The sequence below is a fragment of the Saccopteryx bilineata genome, chromosome 3 (genome assembly GCF_036850765.1).
Source record: "Saccopteryx bilineata isolate mSacBil1 chromosome 3, mSacBil1_pri_phased_curated, whole genome shotgun sequence".
NCBI lineage: Eukaryota > Metazoa > Chordata > Mammalia > Chiroptera > Emballonuridae > Saccopteryx > Saccopteryx bilineata.
In genome coordinates, this window is record NC_089492.1 from 247,959,478 (window position 1) to 247,982,471 (window position 22,994).

Genomic DNA, 22,994 nt, shown 5'->3' on the forward strand with positions numbered 1-22,994 from the left:
ATTCTAGAGAGAGGAAGGGAGAGAAATATCGATTTGTTCTTCCACTTATTTATGCATTCATTGGTTAATTCTTGAATGTGCTCTGACCAGAAATTGAACCTGCAAACTTGGTATATTGGGACAACGGTCTAACCAGCTGAGCTACCTGGCTTGGATAATTTTCTTAATTTTATTATAGCTCAAGGTACTTGCAATTATTCTAAAAGATGCTGCAAAATATTAGTGAAATTGAAAGTGAAATTTATAAAATTTATTAAAATTTCTAGATTTAAAATTATATTTGTTCTAATAATACTTTTTCTAGATGGGAAGAAACAAGGTTAGTGTTCATGAAATCAAGCAAAATGATGAAAGGGATGTGCAAAGAGCATGGTATACTCCTCATTCAGTGGCATGTTTTATAATCACTAAAAAAGAATAAAGCTGATTTTTATGACTAGTTAAATGGTAGAATTTCCAGGATATATTGAGGTGAAAAAATATATGTATGCTATCATTTGTATAAAACATGCACACACACAAACATGCATTTGTTTGTATGCATATAGAAATCTCTGGCAGGATTTACCAGAAACTGGTTGCATTAGTAAGATCTAGGGAGGAAAATGCATAGCTAGAGAACAGAGAGGGAAGAAAGTTTACTTTTCTCCATAGTCCCTTTTGTACCTTTTGAATTATGTGTGTGTATTATTTTTTTTATTAAAAAGAAAGGAGAAGCCTGACCAGGTGGTGGCGCAGCGGATAGAGCATCGATCTGGGATGTGGAGGACCCAGGTTCGAGACCCCAAGGTCGCCAGCTTGAGCACGGGCTCATCTGGCTTAAGCAAAAAGCTCACCAGCTTAGACCCAAGGTCGCTGGCTTGAGCAAGGGGTTACTCAATCCGCTGAAGGCCCACAGTCAAGGCACATATGAGAAAGCAATCAATGAACAACTAAGGTGTTGCAACAAAAAACTGGTGATTGATGCTTCTCATCTCTCTCGATTCCTGTCTGTCCCTATCTATCCCTCTCTCTGACTCTCTCTCTGTCCCTGAAAGAAAAAAATAAAAGAAAGGAGAAAATTAAACACACACAGACACCCATAATAAACTGGTAGATTATATGAATTATTCCTTAAAGCATTCTGCTTGGCCTACTCTTTGCAGAAGGACCGGTCTGATTTAAGGGTTGTTTATTTACTCCTGGCACTAACATTTGTTACTCAGATAAGGGAAGTAACTTGCTTCCTGTATCCTGGTGGTAAAGGTTTAACAAAATGTTCATGAATTTTTCTTTTTGGTGATCTTCTTTTTTTTTTATATAAGTTTTTAAATTTTATTTATTTTTTTTTACAGAGACAGAGAGTGAGTCAGAGAGAGGGATAGACAAGAACAGACAGACAGGAATGGAGAGAGATGAGAAGCATCAATCATTAGTTTTTCATTGCGTGTTGCAACACCTTAGTTGTTCATTGATTGCTTTCTCATATTTGCCTTGACTGTGGGCCTCCAGCAGACCGAGCAACCCCTTGCTGGAGCCAGTGACCTTGGGTTCAAGCTGGTGAGCTTTGCTCAAACCAGATGAGCCCGCACTCAAGCTGGCGACCTCAGGGTCTCGAACCTGGGTCCTCTGCATCCCAGTCCGACACTCTATCCACTGCACCACCGCCTGACCAGGCGGTGATCTTCTAATGAAAGACACTATAAACAAATCAGTGTCTTTACTCACCCAATTATGGGAGGTGTTTTGGCTTTTGCATTCTGATCTTCCACTGTCTTTATGGCAGCTAATTATGGAGATCTGTGTTTGACCTTTTAAGAAAGAAAATTCTGACTAAATGAGTATTGAATGCATGTAAAAATAATTTTCCCTTGCTTGCATGAATAGGGCAAGGGCGATAAAGAAAATACTCCTAAGAGTCTAAATTCTGGTGCTTCATTTTCTTGTCTCTGAATTTTCTGGTTTCCTTGGCAGGCCCTTTTTGGATTTGCGCCACATTGGTCTTTGCCATAGCAATTAGTGGAAATCTTTCCAACTTCTTAATCCATCTGGGAGAGAAGACACACCATTATGTACCTGAATTCCGAAAAGGTTGGTGAATAGATTGACTTACTTGGAATGCTGTCAGTTTATAATCCTGAGTTCCTTTTAACCACTGAGCTCTTGGGCCCCTGTCTCTAGGTGCTGCATTCCCTGCTTTCTGTATTTAGGGTTCAGACATACCTAGTGTCTCAGAATTTACCATAATTCACATAATTTTTAAAAAATTGTGGTAAAACTGCCCTGGTCTGGTGGTTCATTTGGTTATAGCATCGTCCTGACATGCCAAGATTGTGGATTTGCTCCCTGGTCAGGGCACATACAAAAATCAACCAATGAATGTATAAGTGGGTGAAACAGCAAATTGTTGTTTCCTTCTTTCTTTCTCTCCTTTCCTCTCTCTAAAAAAACAACAACAAAAGCAACAACCTTATAAAAATTATGGTAAAATATACATAACATCAAATTAACCATATTAACTTGACCAGGGGGTGGCGCAACAGATGGAGTGTCAGCTTGGGACACTGAGGACCCAGGTTTGAAACCCCGAGGTTGTTGGCTTGAGTACAGGCTCATCCAGTTTGAGCGAAGACTCGCTACCTTGAGCGAGGGGTCACTGGCTTGAGTGTGGGATCATAGGCATGACCCCATGGTCACTGGCTTGAGCCCAGAGGTCACTCACTAGCTTGAAGCCCAAGGTTGAGCAGCAGGTCATTAGCTTGGGTATAGCTACCCCCCTACTCCTCACCCCTGGTCAAGGCACATATGAGAAAGCAGTCAGTGAACAACTAAGGTGCTGCAACTCTTTTTTTTTTTTTTCATTTTTCTGAAGCTGGAAACAGGGAGAGACAGTCAGACAGACTCCCGCATGCGCCCGACCGGGATCCACCCGGCACGCCCACCAGGGGCGACGCTCTGCCCACCAGGGGGCGATGCTCTGCCCATCCTGGGCGTCGCCATGTTGCGACCAGAGCCACTCTAGCGCCTGAGGCAGAGGCCACAGAGCCATCCCCAGCGCCCGGGCCATCTCTGCTCCAATGGAGCCTTGGCTGCGGGAGGGGAAGAGAGAGACAGAGAGGAAAGCGTGGCGGAGGGGTGGAGAAGCAAATGGGCGCTTCTCCTGTGTGCCCTGGCCGGGAATCGAACCCGGGTCCTCCGCACGCTAGGCCGACGCTCTACCGCTGAGCCAACCGGCCAGGGCCTAAGGTGCTGCAACTCTTGAATTGATACTTGTCATCTCTCTCCCTGTTTGTCTGTCTCTCTTGCTCGCTAAAAAAAAAAAAAAAATTTAACCATATTAACCGTTTGTGTGTGTGTGTGTGTGTGTGTGTTTCTGAAGTGAGAAGCAGGGAGGCAGAGAGACAGACTCCTGCATGTTCCTGACCGGGATCCACCTAGCATGTCCACCAGGGGGCAATGCTCTGCCCATCTGGGGCATTGCTCCATTGCAACCAGAGCCAATCTAGCACCTGAGGTCGAGGTCATGGAACCATCCTCAGCGCCCAAGCCAACTTTGCTCCAATGGAGCTTTGGCTGCAGCAGGGGAAGAGAGAGCTAGAGTAAGAAGGGAGAGGGGGAGGGTGGAGAAGCAGATGGGTGCTTCTCCTGTGTGCCCTGGCTGGGAATCGAACCTGGGACTTCCATACACCGGGGTGATGCTCTACCACTGAGCCAACTGGCCAGGACCCATGTTAACCATTTTTAAGTGTACAGTTCAGTGGCATTAAAGTCTGTCAAAATATTGTGAATCCCACCCTGGCTGGATAGCTCGTTTGGTTAGAACATTGTCCTGAAGCGCAGAGGTTATGGGTTGGATCCCTGGTCAGGGCACATACAGGAACAGATCGATGTTCCTGTCTCTCTCTCTCTCTCTACCTCTTTCTCTAAAATCAATAAAATAAACATTTAAAAAATATATTGTGAATCCCCATAATCTTCTGGAAAACTGTAGAGGAATACCCAATAGCAATTAGAATTTATTCAAAGAAAAATGTACAAAATAAACAAAAAGCAGTGTTTCCATTGTAGCATTATTTGTATTATCCAGGTGTTGGAAACAGTAGGGACATTTTAATTTAAGTCATGATGACTCAGCTAGCTAGGTCTGGAGCCACTAATTATGAGGCTCTAGCGTAAGGTGGAAGACTGATTATCTAAACTTATGCCTGTGCTGTTAGCCACTTTGTTAAAGAGAAGTTGTCAAATGTTCAGGGCCTATAAGGGAAAATGCAGAAGTGACTGTGTCCTATGATGGGCTTGTGGATGACACTTCCTGTTTTAAAACTTCCCTTCTTATGGTGGTGGTGCTGGGTATTTAAAAACACAAATAGCTTTTAGGGACTTGCAGATGAGGGCCACTCCAAAATGAAAAAGTTTGGCTTCGTAGGAGATCGACCTGTGCCACTTTTTTCTTTCCTTTATTTTTTTTTAGCAAGAGACAGACAGGGTAAGAGAGTGATGAGAATCATCAACTTGTAGTTGCATCACTTTTAGTTGTTCACTGATTGCTTCTCATATGTGACTTGACTGGGAGGCTCCAGCTGAGCCAGTGACCCCTTGCTCAAGCCAGTGACCTTTGGGTTCAAGCCAGTGACCATGGGATCATGTTGATGATCCCACACTCAAGCCAGTGAGCCCGTGCTCAAGCCAGTGACCTCAGTGTTTCAAACCTGGGACCTCAGCATCTCAGGTCAATGCACCAGTCAGGCGCCACTTTTTATTTTTTTAAAGTTTTTTTTTTAAATGCATTGATTCTTAGAGGAGAGAGAGTGAGAGAGAAAGAAGAGGGAGAAACAGGCAGCATCAATTCATAATAGTTGCTTCCTGTATGTGTCTTGACCGGGCAAGCCCAGGATTTTGACCTGCGACTTCAGCATTCCAGACTGACACTTTATCCACTGCGCCACCACAGGTCAGGCGAGGCGCCATGTTTTAAATTTTCTCCTTCCCTCCTTGCCTGCCTGCTTTCCTGCTGAGAGGCTGTATGTATATACATAGACTGTATACAAGCATGGTCTCTGGAACCAGGTCACTGGCTTCAAGTTCTAGTCCCATCACTCATTAACTTCTACCTTGTTGGGCAACTTATTTCATCTCTCTTGGCCTCAGATTCCTCATCAGTGAAATGGAAATAATAATACCTATGTTATAGGGCTATTGTATGAATAAAGAGTTGGTATATATAAAGCAATATTACATACACGTGTGTATATAGAGATATGTATTTATTTATATATGTGTGTGTATATATTTGTGTCTCTGTATATCTATCCTTCCTTCTTTCTTCCCTTCTACCCTTTATATGCCTATTTTCCTTTTTTCTCTTTCCTTCTTCATTATAAAATCAAACCTGGATTCAGTCCCAACTCATTTGTCAAATAACCTTGGTTAGATGCCTTACCGGTGGTGGCACAGTAGATAAAGCGTTGACCTGGAATACTGGGGTCGCTGGTTCCAAACGCTGAGGTCACTGGCTCTGAGCGTGGGCTCGTCAGCGCAGGGTCATTGACTTGAGCAGGGGGATCATCCACACGATCCCAAAGCTCACCAGCTTGAGACCAAAGGCTGCTGGCACGAAAAGCCCAGAGTCTCTGGCTTGAACAAGGGGATATTGGCTTGGCCGTGGTCAAAACATGTACAAAAAGCAATCAATGCACAACTAAAGTGAAAGCAACTACGAGCTGATGCTTCTCACCCTCTCTCTTCCTTCTTGTCTCTTTTTCACTCTCTCTTCCTCAAAAAAAAAAGAAAGACCTCGATTAGAGTTAAATTCAATAAATGTTATCCCTGAGATATGAACCCTACCTTCAAGTAGCTTCAGTGCTTAAGCAAAGAAAGACAGGTAAATGCATATGCTATAAATAGTATGTGTTAAATTCTATATCTGAGATATGTATAGGTATATTGACAGAAAAGGACTGAATCATTCTGCCTGAGGCATTGGAAGCTCAGAAGGGTCTTTAACTAATCTTTTTCTCTTTGGCTGGGTACCCTAGTATCAGGGAGTTACGGGATTTTTGTACCAGTAAGACAGTCATTGTCTCTATCAAACAGTTTTTCTCAAATTTATTTATTTATTTATTCATTCATTCATTCATTCATTCATTTTAGAGAAGAGAGAGAGCGAGAAAGAAGGGGGGAGGAGCAGAAAACATCAACTCCCATATGTGCCTTGACCAGGCAAGCCCAGAGTTTCAAAATGGCGACCTCACATTCCAGGTTGATGCTTTATCCACTGTGTCACCACAGGTCAGGCTTTTAAAAAATATTTTTAAATTTTTATTTATTTAACAGTTTTTCATTTTATGTAAAAAGTATTAAGTCACGCAACCAAGGTCAGATCCTGCTTCTACCACTTAATTATTTAACCTTGATCACTTAGCTTATCTGTTCCTGTTTTCTTGCCTGCAAAATAAAGCTATAGAATATATGAAATAATGTGTTTACATGTCTGTTAACAATATAAAAATCTAAGTATTGGTTATTTATTATTTATCAGTCAGTGTTCCAGGTATACCTGTTTCTACTCATTTAATTCTAATCTTATAGGGTAGTATACTATTATTTTCCCCATTTTACAGATGAGGAGACGGAGGCAGGATGGTTACTTAGCCATAAGTGGCATAGCTAGGATTAGAACCCATGGAGTCTGCATTCAGAGTCTGTGTTCCTGAGTTTTACAAAGTGTTGTCTCTTGGTAAGCACTCAGTGTAATGCCTGACACTGAGTGGCTAGCTGTAGCCATAGTAGTAATTCTTTTCCCTTTTAGTTATCCAAGAAAAAAGCAATATGTCAGCAAAATTACATTTGGCTTTAATCAGGGAGTTTCCAATGTGAAAAAGCTGCTCTGGGAATTAACAATGTTTTGAACAATCACGTGTCTTAACCAGAGTCTGACTGTATTACTAGGGATGCCTTTGTTCTTGCCAAGAGCGTTAAGTGAATTACCTGCTGATTTTCATGTAGGAAGAGCTGGTGCCACCGGCTTAGCCACGCTTTATGACCCTCCACTCCAGAAGCGGGAGAATGAATCCTCTAGGGTGTGCTGCTGCCAGAGGAGGAGGGAGGTACAGTAATATACTGAACATTGCTGTTCTGAGGAACTGCTAAATAGCTTTTCTACCACAGAGACAGAATTATTTTAAGAAGGAAGTGAAACTGGAGAATATTTCAAGCAGTTCATCAATAAGCTGGAACTCCTTATTTTAGAGACAGAAGGAATCCTAAATAGCATGCAGAGCAAGTTAATCTGTACCCAGGGCATTTTAATAAATTTGCTAAAGAAATCACTGTCAGTTCATGTTATACTAGGAAAGAGGATATGTTTTTCCAAGGGGATAGTTGGCTTTTATTTTATTGAAATACTCACTATATATATATATATATATTTTAATTTTTTTGTATTTTTTCTAAGTGAGAAGGGGGGGTGGGGTACGAATGGGGGAGGCAGACAGACAGACTCCCACATGAGCCCTACCGGAATCCACTCAGGGGCGATGTTTGGCCTATCTAGGGCTTTGCTCCACTGCAACCGTAGCCATTCTAGTGCCTGAGGCGGAGACCATGGAGCCATCCTCGGCTCCTGGGCCAACTTTGCTCCAATGGAGCCTTGGCTGTGCGAGGGGAAGAGAGAGATAGAGAGAAAGGTGAGGGGATAAGGTGGAGAAGCAGATGGGCGCTTCTCCTGTGTGCCCTGGCTGGGAATCAAACCTGGGACTTCCACGCGCTGGGCCGATGCTCTACTGCTGAGCCAACCGGCCAGGGCCAAAATGCTCAGTATATTTAAACACTTGGTGCATGGCCTTCTGGAGTATTTAATTGTATAATTCAGTTTTTAATAACTAAAAATATTAGTCTTAGTTATTAAACAAATTTTAAAAACCACATGAGAGGCCTGACCTGTGGTGGCGCAGTGGATAAAGCGTCGACCTGGAAATGCTGAGGTCGCCGGTTCGAAACCCTGGGCTTGCTTGGTCAAGGCACATATGGGAGTTGATGCTTCCAGCTCCTCCCCCCTTCTCTCTCTCTCTCTCTCTCTCTCTCTCTCTGTCTCTCTCTCTCATCTCTAAAAAATGAATAAATAAAATTAAAAAAAAAAAGAATTGCTTTAAGAAGCACTTGTGCAAAAAACTCATATTTAAAAAAAAAAAAAAAAAACCACATGAGAGACTACTGGTCATCAGCACGAAGACAGATACTAAAGATTCATCAGTTCATTGCATTTATAGAGCACCTACTATGTGCCAGGAGCTGTTTCAGTCTCAGGGTCTGTGAAAATCATTAAGATGCGATCCCATGGTCCAGTGAAGTGGATGGACATGTTAGGAAACAGGTATAGTAAGGTATTGGAAGTGCTTTGATAATGCTGAAGGCATGATGGGGATTAAAACTGTGTCCTGTCATCCTCAGTGTCCATAGCAGCCACAGTCATCTATGCCTATGCGTGGCTGGTTCCTCTTGCACTCTGGGGTTTCCTCCTGTGGAGAAACAGCAAAGTTATGAACATCGTTTCCTATTCATTTTTGGAGATTGTGTGTGTCTATGGATATTCACTCTTCGTTTATATCCCCACAGCGGTAAGTACCACAATTACTCCAATTGATGTCCTGTTCTTGGTTGAAAATTCAACCAGCATCATTATTTGTAGCCTAACATTAATGTGTGCCTGAAAAAATTCCCCTGTGAATTTAGAAGTTCATCTTGAATGGGGACTGAAGAGCCAAGAGCCTTCACTAAAGTCCTTCGCTATGAAAGCTTTCTCCCAGCCCTGACCAGATAGCTTGGCTGGTTAGAGCATTGTCCTGGTAAGCAAAGTTTGCGGATTCAACCCCAGTCAGGGTACATACAGGAACACACTGATGTTTCTGTCTGTCTCTCTGTTCCTTGCTCTCTAAAATCAGTAAATAAAAATAAATAAATAAATAAATAAACAAAAAGAAGGAAAGAAAGCTTTCCCCTCAGTCTGCATGCCGGTGGTGGTTATTCAGGCTGTGCTAAGAAACCAGAGTCAGTGGGGGCCCAGTGCTGCTTGGCTCATGGGCCTTTATAAACATATGTGCCTGGAATGAACAAATGTCTCTCTGAACTGCCTCCAAAAACCCCTCCCCTCCCTCTCTTCTTTCAGATACTGTGGATTATCCCCCAGAAAGCCGTTCGTTGGATTCTAGTCATGGTGGCCCTGGGCATCTCAGGCTCTGTCTTGGCAATGACATTTTGGCCAGCTGTTCGTGAGGATAACCGGCGCGTTGCCTTGGCCACAATTGTGACAATTGTGTTGCTTCATGTGCTGCTTTCTGTGGGATGTTTGGTATGGTCTCATTCCTGTGTTCTTATAGTGCACTTTATTTTTTATTTTTTTTATTTTTTTGTGTATGACAGAGACAGAGTCAGAGAGAGGGACAGACATACAGGAAGGGAGAGAGATGAGAAACATCAATTCTTTGTTGTGGCACCTTAGTTCATTGATTGCTTTCTCATATGTGCCTTGACCGGGGGGCTGCAGCAGACTGAGTGACCCCTTGCTCGAGCCAGCAACCTTGGGCTCAAGCTGGTGAGCCTTGCTCAAACCAGATGAGCCAGCGTTCAAGCCGACGACTGTGGGGTCTCGAACTTGGGTCCTCCATGTCCTAGTTCAGCGCTCTATCCACTGTGCCACCACCTGGTCAGGCTCTTATAGTGCACTTTAAATGCAAATACTTAAAGGCCTCAAACTGTTAGATATGATGGTTCTTGAAAAACTGATTCCATGAGGCCCTGACTGGTTGGCTCAGTGGTAGAGCATCAGCCCAGCATGTGTATGCCCCAGGTTTGATTCCCAGTCAGGGCACACAGGAGAGGTGACCATCTGCTTTCCACCCCTCTCCCTCTTCTCTTTCTTTCTCTTTCTCTCTCTCTCTCTTTTCTTTCTCTCTTTTCCCCTCACAGCCATGGCTTGATTGATTTGAGCACATTGGCCTCTGGCGCTGAAGATGTCTCCATAGAGCCTCTGCGTAGGCCCTGAAAATAGCTTCGTTGTGAGCATGGTCCCAGATGGGCAGAGCATCGGTCCCAGATGGGGGTTGCCGAGTGGGTTCCGGTTTTGGGCGCATGCTGGAGTCTGTCTCTCTATCTCCCCTACTCTCACTTGGAAAAGAAGAAGAAAAAAAACTGGCTCCATGAAATAAATACTGTTTTAGATAGACTCTCCTGGATGAGAAGTGGTAAAGTCATGAGGATTTCATTGTAATTTCCAGCTTTACCAACTTTCTAAGATTTGATTAAGATTCAGTGTCTGGCCAGAGGACACAGGTGTGGATGAGTGTCTATAAATAGGATTGAGAGTTCTGCTTTTGAATGCCTTTGCTAGTTTTCTGCACATAACTAGAAAGAGTTTTGAAATTTAAAGTTTCAGAAGTGAAAGCTTGAGAATGAAGTCAAATACAGGGAAAGAGAGAGTTATTTTTAAGATGAACAACATTTAAAACAGTTTTTGAGTTTATGTGTGTAGGTATCTTTTAGTGAAAACATATGCTTTTGAGTCAGACAGGCCCAGATTGAAGACCAGCTGTCACTCACTGGCTGTGTTAACTTGTCTGAGCCTGTAAAATGGGTATACTAGATCCTGCCTCAGGGATGTTCTGAGGATAAAACAATACATATCGAGCACAGAACTATAGAATTTATCCCGTAAGTGCCCATAAATTAGATCCCTTTTCTTTGAGCCTAAGGAGATATTGTTGTATACCTTTTTGTACACATGGTACACAAAAATTGCTGTGTGTGGCCTTAACAAGGCCTGGCGCAGATTTTGAGAAAACTTCGAGTCCAAGAATGTTAATGAGGTCACCGATGAAGGGGAAGGACATGCCGCGGGAAGGCATCCATGTCACATACATCCAGACCCTTGGTCAGGTTTTGCAGTTGTGGGAGAAAAAATTTCTTTGGCACCATTTGATCTTTAATATTTTTGTGTGGATGGCCATGGTCTCATTAAGTGCATTAATAAGATCTCAATGCTTTATCATTGAACAAGTCTCATAAAAAGCATTAAGTTCTGAAACACAGACCTGATTTAAATGTACTCGACATGTGCCTACGCCTTAAACCCTTGAGACAGAAGACTGTGGGTTTGACTCATGGCAGAGCAACACTGTTCATTTCTTGCACTTGGAATCTCTGGCTGATTCCTTGGAATGCTGCTGTGACCCTTCTGTTTGTTGAAGAAGAATGCCCTTTTCATTGGAACTAGCTCTCTCACTTCCCATTTCTCTTCTGAACTTTTCCCCATTATATATCTGATTGAGAAGTCTGTGAGGAGAAAAAGCATTGCCTTGTGTGGGTCTGTAAAGAACAGAGAGCATTAAGGCAGATTGGATAATGCAGCAGGCGTGTGGTGTGGCTGTTGTTATTACTATTATTGTTGACCCATTTCATCTGGTACCTGTGGTCAGGATCTTTTACCTCCTATGCCTGTTATTTCCCTTTTGGAGTAAAGGACACTGAAGTTAAGATTTACCTGCCCACCTCACTACTCAGGAACTTTGTAAAAGAGAGCACTATAATGAATTAGAGCACTGGATAAGAGCTGCTTAGTTACCACTGTGAGCCCCCGCAAGTGACTTAACTCTTAGAACCTTGGTTTCCTTATCTGTCAGGGAGATTCATATTTTTGTAGGCTTTTGTGAGACTCAATGAAATGTCTTTATATACTGACAGTTTCCCCAGCAGTAAAGAAAAGAAGTTATTAAAAGAGTCCTGTGCCATCAAAACCCATCAGGGCCATTCTGCTATTCCTCCCGAGTGCCCCAGTAAGAGCCATTCAAGGTCACACGGTCTAAAGACTGTGCCTCTTTCATCAGTGCCTCTCACTGGCATCTTTCCATCTTTCTCCTGAACTTCTGACATTGTATACCTGGCTGAGAAGTTGGAGGAAAGAAGGAGGCAGGCATTCCTCTGTTGAGTTCTAAGGGACTTGGCAGAGCAGGGCAGGCTGAATGGTGGAATAGGGCGGTAATAGTGCATGTAGGATCTTTCCCTGGAGAGGGGCACAGTTTTCTTCTCCTCAGGGATGGAGCTATCTTGTGATCAGGTGTGTAGCCAGGCCCCACAGTGTCTAGGGCTTTGTTGTCCACACTGGAGATTGCCTCCTTCTTTCTGTTCTGGAGGAGATGTGCAGGGCAGGAGGGCTGAAGCAGAAGTTAGGAGACGGTTCTAGCCCCAGCTCCATCACTCCCATTGTTGGACCCCTGCCTCCTCACTTAGAAAAAGGAGCTGTAATATCTTTACTGGTGTAAGGCTTGAATGGTATGTGCAGCATGTAAAACTGGACAAGCTAAACAGACAAAGACATTGGAAAGGCCGGGAGAGGAATTGGCAGGGGAGTTAGTTGAGCCAAGGGGCACTGTCTGAACCAGACAGCTTGGCCTTCTCACTCTCCCCTGAGGAGCACGGGTTGGTGTTTTTGCCTTAGTGCAGTGAAGCATCCGACAGCCCTGAACCTTTCAAGGTCTCCTCAATGCTGCACCTGGGCATGACCTCTAAGCGGGTACCAGCACATGCCTGGCGGGACGACTGAGGAAGCAGCAGAGGGCGAGTCCTTGGCTGGTGTGATCGGAGATGTACGGGTCTGTGTTTCAGGTGGTTACTGCTGATAGCAGGGGGTCCTGTGCCCTTGCATTTGTGGAACTAATAGAATTATAACTTGGCCTTAGAGATTGTTTTCAATCCCTTTGTTTTAGAGATAAGAAAACTGAGGCCTATATGCCACGTATATTTTTAGAAATAAAAGACTAAAAGGGCTAAAAAGGTGGTTTTTTGTAATGGTACTTTCACATATTTGTATTATTTGATTTTGTTAAAATATATATTACTTTTAAAATCCATGGGGAAAAAATTAAGATACTCCTTTTTTCTTTTTTTATTATAAATAAATTTTTATTTTAATGGGGTGACATCAATAAATCAGGGTACATATATTCAAAGAAAACATTTCCAGGTTATCTTGTCATTTAGTTCTGTTCCATACCCATCACCCAAAGAGAGATCGTCCTCTGTCACCCTCTATCCAGTTTTCTTTGTACCTCTCCCCCTCCCCCTCGCCCTCATTTCCTTCCCCCACCCCCCGTAACCACCACACTCCTGTCCATGTCTCTTAGTCTCGTTTTTATGTCTCACCAATGTATGGAATCCTGCAGTTCTTGTTTTTTTCTGATTCACTTATTTCCCTCCGCATAATGTTATCAAGATTCCACCATTCTGCTGTAAGTGATCCGATGTCATCATTTCTTCTAGCTGAATAGTATACCATGGTGTATATGTGCCCCATCTTCTTTATCCAGTCTTCTATTTTTTTTACAGTGATTAAAAGCCTTTAAGCAAACTCTTGGCCAATACAGCAAGAATCCATAAAAGAGTAGTGTCCTTAACATGTTCACCAAGTCCAAGTTGGCCCCATCACCATGCCAAATCCCTGAAAAATGCAACCCAACCACAGTTCAGTCTGTTAGGAGCTGTCACAGGGAGCAGGAGTCCAGGAAAAGTCCACATCCAGGAAAAGTCCGCATGGCACTGGAGTTGTCACCATTCTATACTTTGCAGCTCATGTCCAAGTCCCAATGACCACTGCTTCTCGCTGGTAATGATTCAGGTAGACTGGAAAAGCCATTTGCAGCATGCGTGGATATGGAGCTTCAGTTCTCCTCTGCCTGGAGAGTTGAGACCAGGTTGCTTTTCCCTGGAGCTCTGCGACTGTGGCATGGTCAAGAGAACCTTGGGATACACTAAGCTGGGTGGCAAAGGTAGATTCATAATAGAAGTTGGCAAAAGGGGGAAAGAGAGCTCTAAATTAGGAGTAGGTCCCAGCCTGAAATATGAGTGGGGCATTGAGCTAAGAGGGATAAAGGAAACACTATATTAAGCAAAGCAGCAGAAAATAGGACTATCAACACCCACAACAGAGATCTTTGAGGGAAGAATAAAAAACCTGACTATTCAGGCAAAACATAGTTAAGTGGCCCTTGTGCAAATGAGATCAGTTTACCTGCTTCTTGGAAGAAATACCCTAGGCTCGTCCACAGTGTTGTAGATGGGGCCGGTGGCCCTGGGCACCTTCAGCCTTCAGTGGCAAACCCCAGCTTTCTGGGCAAGGTTAGGTCATAGGTGGCTGGAGCAGGGCTGGAAGAGACTGAACCCTCCCTTAGAGGAGCGAGGGGGAAGCCTACCTTCAGTGTCCCTGTTTCCTCACAGCAGAGGCATGTAAGCCTGGCAGGCTTTAGCTCAATGACCTTCCTTTCCACTATTGAAGCAGGACCCAGATGGCATCCTATGAGACCCCTTTGGGGCATTGGAGCCTTTAAGGGTGTATCCTAAAAGCTGGTAGTTCCCCTGATCTCTATCGGGCTTTTTCTGCCTCTAGGTATCTTAAAAGCCATGCTCAGAAGATCTCGCTGAGGGGTTTGAGGATCCCCATCCGCCTATATAAATCTTTTCCATATATCTGGAGCTATTTGGAAAAAGACAAAACAGTGTTATTAGCTGGATCTAATAAAGAAGGTAGTAGTTTGCAGGCGAAAAAGATTTGGTGTCTCCTGTTCATCAGCATTCCAAAGAGATGTAAATTTTTTTTTAAGTAAAAAGTATGATATGGTAGACCCGTAGGAGTTCCAGGATATGACTACCCCCTTTAAAAAAAAATTTTTTTTTAAATTGACCTTAAAATGTTTGCTGAGTACACTTTAATAATACCTTAACTTTAAAGATTGTAAGCATGACAAAATACAGTGAATGCTTTTGCTCCATATGCAGGAGCATTGTCAGTTTAGCCAGATTAGGAAATCCAATAATAGAACAATGCATACAGACAAGGAGCTATAACATGCTTAGCAGCCTCTCCTGTTCTGACAGAGGTTACTATAGATCTGGAATATGTATCCACTGTAATGTGGACATACGACTGTTTGCCAAATGAAGGTATATGAGTAACATCCATCTGCCAAAGTTGTCCTGGTAGGGGTCCTTGAGGGTTAACTCCAAATGAAGGGGCAGTATAGGACCCCTTGGACAGGATTTCCCAATCTGCCGTGCTGCTTCCCGAGAAAGTTGAAACTGTTTACACCGGGCTGCAGCGTTCTAGTGATGAATAGCATGAGACTGACTTGCTCGGTCTGTCATGGTTGCTCCATATAATTTTCTTTTAGGTAGCTTGATCAACCAGGGCATTCCTAGGCCCTGGCCGGTTGGCTCAGTGGTAGAGCCTTGGCCTGGTGTGCCAGATTCCCAGGTTCGATTCCCAGTTCGAGCACACAGAAGAAGCGCCCATCTATTTCTCCACCCCTCCCCCTCTCCTTCCTGTCTGTCTCTCTCTTCCCCTCCCGCAGCCAAGGCTCCACCGGAGCAAAGCCACTCCGGGCACTAAGGATGGCCCCACGGCCTCTGCCTCAGTCACTAGAATGGCTCTGGTTGCAACAGAGCAACACCCCAGATGGGCAGAGCATTTCCCCCTGGTAGGCATGCCAGGTGGATCCCAGTCAGGCACATGCGGGAGTCTGTCTGACTGCCTCCCCATTTCCATCTTCAGAAAAATACAAAAAATAAATAAATAAAAGAAAAAATACAACAATAAAAAAAATAAAGAAAAGAAAAAAAAAAGGGCATTCCCTTGTGCTAAAGCTCCAGGGAGCATGAAGTGAGCTTGAGTATGTCCAGTCTTGGTGTGGCTTCTTCAGTGTTCCTTGGTTGAGGAGTCCTCTTAGTGGCCCTGGCCGGTTGGCTCAGTGGTAGAGCATCGGCCTGGCGTGCAGAAGTCCCGGGTTCGATTCCCGGCCAGGGCACACAGGAGAAGCGCCCATCTGCTTCTCCACCCCTCCGCCTCTCCTTTCTCTCTGTCTCTCTCTTCCCCTCCCGCAGCCAAGGCTCCATTGGAGCAAAGATGGCCCAGGCGCTGGGGATGGCTCCTTGGCCTGTGCCCCAGGCGCTAGAGTGGCTCTGGTCGCGGCAGAGCGATGCCCGGGAGGGGCAGAGCTTCGCCCCTTGGTGGGCAGAGCATTGCCCCTGGTGGGCGTGCCGGGTGGATCCCAGTCTGGCACATTCGGGAATCTGTCTGTCTCTCCCCGTTTCTAGCTTCAGAAAAATACAAAAAAAAAAGAGTCCTCTTAGTTTAGTCCCCTCCTTTTTTCTTTTAAGAGAGAATTCCTGGCCCTGGCTGGTTAGCTCAGCTGGAGTGTCGTCCTGCCCCCAGGGACACCAGGGTCACAGGTTTGATCCCATGTTAGAACATGTACAGGAAGCAATCAGTGACAGCAAAACTAAGTAGAAAAACAAATGAATGCTTCTCCTTTCTCTCTTCCTCTTTCTGTTTCTCTAAAAATCAATTAAAAAAATAAAAGAAAATGTCACAGCTTAATCTGCAAAGGTTAATGATTAAATCAAATAGTTCCCAAAATAAGTATCTCCATCTCTTAAAATGAAACTGAGGCCCACAGGGGTGGAGTGACTTGTCCAAGTCACAGTGCCAGTTACTAGCGGAGCCTGGTTGAGAACCTGGGCCTCTTGTCTCATTCCCTCTAAAGAGGGTTTCCTCCAGTAGTCTGGAATAAAAGCGCTGTTCCTGCATTATGGGGGCTTCATGGCTCAGTGCGCCTGCCAGTTACCTGAAGGGGCCCAACAGTAGCAGTATGGCCCCTACCCCCTCATTAAGTTAGGGACTGTTCTTTCCCTGCCTCAGAAGACAGTTGCTGGAAGGGGTCCTGAGGAGGGAGACTTTTAAAACTAATAGAATTATTCTGGGAATGTAATAAACTAGAGGGAGTCAGTCTGCAGCTAGAAACTTTTTGAAATAGACTATTGTAGAATTAACTGGATGTTTGGGAAAGCCTTCAGTGTGTTGTGTTGGTGCCCTCTTCTGGCCAATAGAAAGCAGAACAGGTGAAATGGTTCTTGACTTGGTGGCTTTTTATCTTACCTTCCTAACACTCTGACTCCAAGGGGGTATCATGAGCATGCTGTGGTCCCTAATTTAGCGATTCACCTTTCCAATGTTCAAGGCTAGTGAGATTGGTATTTTCCTGGGCTAAAGTTAGGATTCTTAGACCTTGACACAGGTAGGAAGATCCTCCTTAATATTTTCTTCCACCTCCTTACGACTTTTGACAGTTAAATTGTAGATGCTGAGTTGAAGCACTTACCAAACCTTTCATTTCCAAGCTGAAGAATTATGAGGTACAGTCTGCCTACCACTTTTCTTTTAAAGGTCTTTACAGCGAGCCACCTGGTTTAGCAGCAATTTATACTAATTCAGTTCATTAAGTATTGATTGTTTACATGGCGTGCCTGGCCTTATGTGAGGGCCTGGTGACAAGAGACAAGAATGATACAGTCTCTGGAGGAAAGCCTTGCGCTTTGGAGTTAGAAAGGCCCAGCTTGAGACCTGGCTTCACACCTTTAGCCACATGTACCTGACTGAGTGACAACCTCAGTTTCTTTATAGTATGTCAAATGAGGATAATAACAGTCTCATGGGGTTGTTGTGAAAATTAAGTTATATGTAGTAAATGCTCAATAAATGGTAGTGATATTCTAAAAGGCACTCACAGCCGAATTAGTGAGACAAGCAGAGATGGTTGTAGTTCAGTGTGATGACCGATGTGTTACAGGGAAACATGGGGACCTTGAGAACCCAATACTATTAGCAGGAAGTCGAGAGCACTCTGGTTTGTAACTCCCCTAATGGGTCTTCTTTTTCTGCAGGCATACTTTTTTGATGCACCAGAGATGGACCATCTCCCAACAACTACAGTTGTTCCAAACCAAACAGTTGTAGCAGCTCATTCCAGCTAAAGCGGAAAGTAAGGTTATATGTTTATCTTCTTGCTGTGGTACAGTAGAAAATGGGCAGGTGCATCAGTTCTGTTACAGTCCGCATAGAACAGAGAGGGCCGGACCCTTTAATATTTCTGCACAATGTAGTGTTTTGTGTGTATACATGAATGTCCCTCTTGCTGAAGTCTTCAGTTGTGAAATCTATACGACTTGGCTTTATAAATTTGGGAAACACAAGTTCTTAGATTCTTCTAGAAGAGGAGCTCCTGTCTTTTGGTCCCTGTATCCTTTCTCCTCTATTCCCTATCCCCTTTCCAGCAGCACAAAATAGGTTTGTTCTGTTTGGTTACAGTCCTGGTGGTTTCTTTCTAGTTTCCCTGTGACTTCTCAACCTGGCCTCAGACTCTAAGTGTGTCCTCTCTTAAATTAAATCATGGGTTCACCAAAGCCTTCAGATTCTTATGCCTGGTATGTTCTTTGGACCTCTGATGATTCCGTTGTCAGTGGTTAGCTTAGTGGTTCAGAGTAGAGGAAAAAATATCAATTTCCCCATGGCCTGTTCCTTGCCTTCCTGTTCTGCCTCCTCAGTATTCCAAGGCTGCAGCCATGCTGAACTTCTTGCCATTGCCAGACACAGCATGCCTTTGCACTTGCTGTTCTAGATGTCTGAAATGTTCCTTCATTTTCAGTGGTCACTATTTACCTTGTTATCTCATTATATTTTGTGTTGTACATCACAGAGGGGGACTTGTTTGAACTGGGTCCTGAAGATTGAGAAGAAGCAATCAGTTACTCATTGTTCTGAAAAGAATAGTCAGCTTCCTGCGGCTTGTGGGAAGGTGAAGACATAGGCTGTTCATTGGGGCACAATGATGCCATATCACTGAGAATCAGAAAATGTTAGCTCAGGCCCTGGCTGGGTTGCTTAGTGGGCAGAGCGTTGTTCTGGCATGTGGAGGTCACAGATTCGATCCCTGATCAGGGCACATATGAGAAGCAACCAATGAGTGCACTAGTAAATGGAACAACTAAGTGAAACAAGTTGATTCTTCTCTCTCCCTTTCCTTTTCTTTCTCTCTCTCCCTATCTCCCCCTTTCTCTCTTTCTTTCTTTCTCTCTCTCTATCAATGGAAAAATTAAAAAAAAAAAAAAGAAAAGCAAGAAAAAAAAAAAGAAAATGTGAGCCCAGCTGCAGAGGAACAGAGGTAGAGAACCCAATGGTGATAGGTGCTGGGTCTCTGCCTTGGCCCAGAATACCTGACGTCATCCTGGTGAGGCCTGGTGGGGGGCTTTCTCAGCCTGCTCCTGAATGAGACGTCAGTTCGTTCTTAGTATTTAGACCAGGTGTCCCAGGTGCTGTAAACTTTAAGAGTCGGAAGCTGGCATCTGAGAAGAGACTAGCCCTCAGGCCCTTGTAGGGCTCTCATCCTGATTTACACAGATTTGAAACTTCTGGGCTTTGCTCACACCTATAAACTTGGGTGTCAATGCCTCCATTTGGGTGTCAAGTCTCCAAATGAGGTAGTGATGAACAGTTTCTCTGGAGCCCTCCTGGCAGAAGCATCAATCCTTTGCCAATGAGAGGGGCTGTCTAAGCTCCAGGCACTGCGGATTTGTGAGCTGGCTGTGCCTTTTGCTGTAATCTCTGGACTCCCAGCTTTCATTGAAAAAGTATGGCTTCCAATCTCACAGATAACCTTCCTCATGTAAATCTGTGCATTGGAGGGCTTAGCCTGGAATGGATGACTGGGAAAGAATTAAGCCCTTTTCTCTCTGAAACTCAGGTTTATAGGGGAGCCTCCAATTACTTGTAATTAGAGAAGCATAAATCATTGATGTTATTAAGAATATCGGACTTCCTTCTTCCTTTTAAAAAATTAATTTACCACCTGAGGACCAGTGCCATTTCTTCTTTGAGCCAAAACCCTTGTAAGTTCTGGGAACTATAGTAGGAAGTCTTACTTTGTCTCGAGGGATGGGGCTGCCTTCCCAGGGGCGGTGACAAGTGTGTCTGTCCAGAGGGCTGCAGCCAGCAGATAATTACACTGCAGTGTGAGAAGGGCTTTAATAAGAGATGAGCAAAGGGCTTCAGGAGACTCCTTTATAATTAAAACCCTCCTGATTTCTACGCAGGGTTTATATGCAATTATCCTTTCACTCACTCATGTCAAGAGTGTTCATTTTATAAGCCTTTTTACTAGGCTTATACATATCAATTCTTTTATTCTGAAATCAGTTTTAACTCAGTGCTATAATCCCCTTTAACACAGCCTCCAGACTGCGTGGCTTCACAGCCCCTCTTTTCCACACCGGCTCTGAAATGTCCCTGTCGGGAGAACCGTCTTCAGCTCCTGGGCTCTTTCTTTGTCAGTTGTTCTTGTTTGTTTCCTTTCTTTGAGGTAAATTGAGAGAACCTGGGGCGGCAGGTAGGTTGACATAATAACTTTTTATTCATTTTTGAAAACTTATTTAGTGGAAAATTTTAAACAGACAAAAGCAGAGGGAATAGTATGTGAATCCCCAGGTACTCATCACCCACTTTCAATGGCCAGTCTCATTTCATCCGTTCACCCACCTCTTTCCCATACTATTTTGAAGCAAATGTAAGACATCTGATTATTTAATCCATAATACTGAAATTTTGTATCCATAAAAGACACTCTTTAAAACATTACCATGATACTATAGTCACATCTAAAAAAAAAATTATAACTCCTTAATATCAAATATATTGTATTTGAATTTCATACCAATTCAAACCCAATTTCATGTAGTTGGTTGATGTTCCTCTTAACTATCTTTTAAATTATAGAATCCTACTCCATCTCCCTCTCTCCCTTTGCCATTTGTTTGTTGAAGAATTGTTTCTCACTGTCTGGACTTTACTGATTACATCTCCATGGTATCATCTAACACAGTGGTCCCCAACCTTTTTTGGGCCACAGACCGGTTTAATGTCAGAAGATATTTTCACGGACCAGCCTTTAGGGTGGGATGGATGAATGTATCATGTGATCTAGACAAGTGTCAAGAGTGAGTCTCAGGCCCTGGCCGGTTGGCTCAGCGGTAGAGCGTCGGCCTGGCGTGCGGGGGACCCGGGTTCGATTCCCGGCCAGGGCACATAGGAGAGGCGCCCATTTGCTTCTCCACCCCCCCTCCTTCCTCTCTGTCTCTCTCTTCCCCTCCCGCAGCCAAGGCTCCATAGGAGCAAAGATGGCCCGGGCGCTGGGGATGGCTCCTTGGCCTCTGCCCCAGGCGCTAGAGTGGCTCTGGTCGCGGCAGAGCGACGCCCCAGAGGGGCAGAGCTTCGCCCCTGGTGGGCGTGCCAGGTGGATCCTGGTCGGGCGCATGCGGGAGTCTGTCTGGCTGTCTCTCCCCGTTTCTAGCTTCAGAAAAATACAAAAAAAAAAAAAAAAAAAAAAAAAAAAGAGTGAGTCTCAGACGGATGTAACAGAGGGAATCTGGTCATTTTTTAAAAATAAAACATCGTTCAGACTTAAATATAAATAAAATGGAAATAATGTAAGTTATTTATTCTTTCTCTGTGGACCGGTACCAAATGGCCCACGGACCGGTACTGGTCCGCAGCCCGGGGGTTGGGGACCACTGATTTAACATGTTGCTCTATTGTCTGTATTTGTAAATTGGTGGTTGTATCTAAAGATTTTATCAGATTCAGGTTTCTTTTGGGTGGCATGGGGTAGATAAGACTACTGGATAAGTGCTGTTAAATTCTTCCATCCATAAATTCATAATGCTTAATTAGCCCCCCCCCTTTTTTTTGTATTTTTCCAAAGTTAGAAGTGGGGAGGCAGTCAGACAGACTCCCACATGCACCCGACAGGGATCCACCTGGCATGCCCACCAGGGGGCGATGCTCTGCCCATCCGTACTGTTGCTCTGTTTCCCCAGGAGCCATTCTAGTGCCTGAAGCGGAGGCCATGGAGCTGGCCTCAGTACTCAGGCCAACTTTGTTCCAATGGAGCCTTGGATGTGGGAGGGGAAGAGAGAGATAGAGAGGAGGAAGGGTGGAGAAGCAGATGGGCGCCTCTCTTGTGTGTCCTGGCTAGGAATCGAATCTGGGACTTCCCACACGCCGGCCGACACTCTACCGCTGAGCCAACCGGCCAGGGCCTCTCTCTCTTTTTTAAAGATGTTATTTATTGATTTTAAAGAGTGGGGGCAGGTACGAGAAGTTTCAACTCATAGTCACTTCACTGTTGTTGTTCCTTGACTGCTTGTCATCTGTGCCTTGGCTGGCAAGCCCAGCATTTCAAACTGGCACCCTGCACGCTCCAAGTTGTTGCTCTATCCCTGCGCCACCACAGGACAGGCTCTCTTTCGCTTTTTTGATATTAGTGGCCATTAATAAGCAATGCCTACATCCATTAGTTTATTAGTTCATTAGGGACTTCAAATTGGTGATATTTCAATTCTGTATTTCCTTCTTTGTTTATTAACTGGAATACTTCATTTATAAAACTTCCTTCATCTATCATTTGGTTATCCAGTGATATAGTTATATAAGAAAAGCTGCCTGGTGGTGGCAGACTGCTTTGGTATTGAAGTTATATCTTTAAACATAAATAATGTGCTTTTCTACAACTTAGCTCCTTTCTGTATGAAGGAGTCTTTATCTTGAAAGTTACTCTTGTTTTTCAGACCTCTTTTGTTTTATAGAGTGTGGTTCTTTTGGACACCAAAGCCAACAGGAAAACTGATGAAAAGTCACCAACCCTGACATCTGGATGGTGCCATACTGAAGCCTAATTACCTATTCAACAAATAAAAATTAATGTTGTTCAGAACATGTGTCTTTCAGCTCCTCTTCCTCACCTGCCCATGATCATTGTGACTATGTACTGGTTTGGAATGAAATACAAGGGAATGCGTTAGGCGTGCTCAAGTGCCCTCCCATTTACGTTTCACGGTCATGTGATGCGCTTCACGTTAGGTACGCCCTTAATTCCTGAAATGGATCCACCCTAACTTCTGATGTCTTTTCTCTGAATTGTGTACAAATTTCCTGGGTGAGTCTCTCCTCTCCAAATGCTTGCCATCCTAAAGTTGCCAAACAGTGTGAACTTTGGTTGGGATTCTTTGGATACCTGAAAATTTGTCTTTGGTGACCTGATACTGGAGAACTAAACCTAATTGTTACAAAATAAATACCTCACATAATA

At 44.0% G+C, this 22,994-nt stretch overlaps 1 protein-coding gene across 5 annotated transcripts in view; it reads left to right on the top strand.

Moving 5' to 3' along the window:
* YIPF1 (Yip1 domain family member 1) overlaps positions 1–22,994 on the top strand; it is a 40,813-nt gene extending 17,819 nt beyond the window's left edge. For 3 of the 5 annotated variants that reach the window (XM_066269139.1, XM_066269142.1, XM_066269141.1), the window contains exons 6-10: positions 1,954–2,070; positions 8,428–8,594; positions 9,143–9,325; positions 17,740–17,837; positions 22,492–22,994. In XM_066269139.1, the coding sequence (XP_066125236.1) occupies positions 1,954–2,070; positions 8,428–8,594; positions 9,143–9,325; positions 17,740–17,829 (557 nt within the window). In that variant the 3' untranslated portion in view covers positions 17,830–17,837; positions 22,492–22,994. Of the gene's footprint in view, positions 1–1,953; positions 2,071–8,427; positions 8,595–9,142; positions 9,326–17,739; positions 17,838–22,473 lie in introns of all 5 variants that reach the window. The other 2 variants (XM_066269140.1, XM_066269143.1) reach the window with 2 other exon arrangements.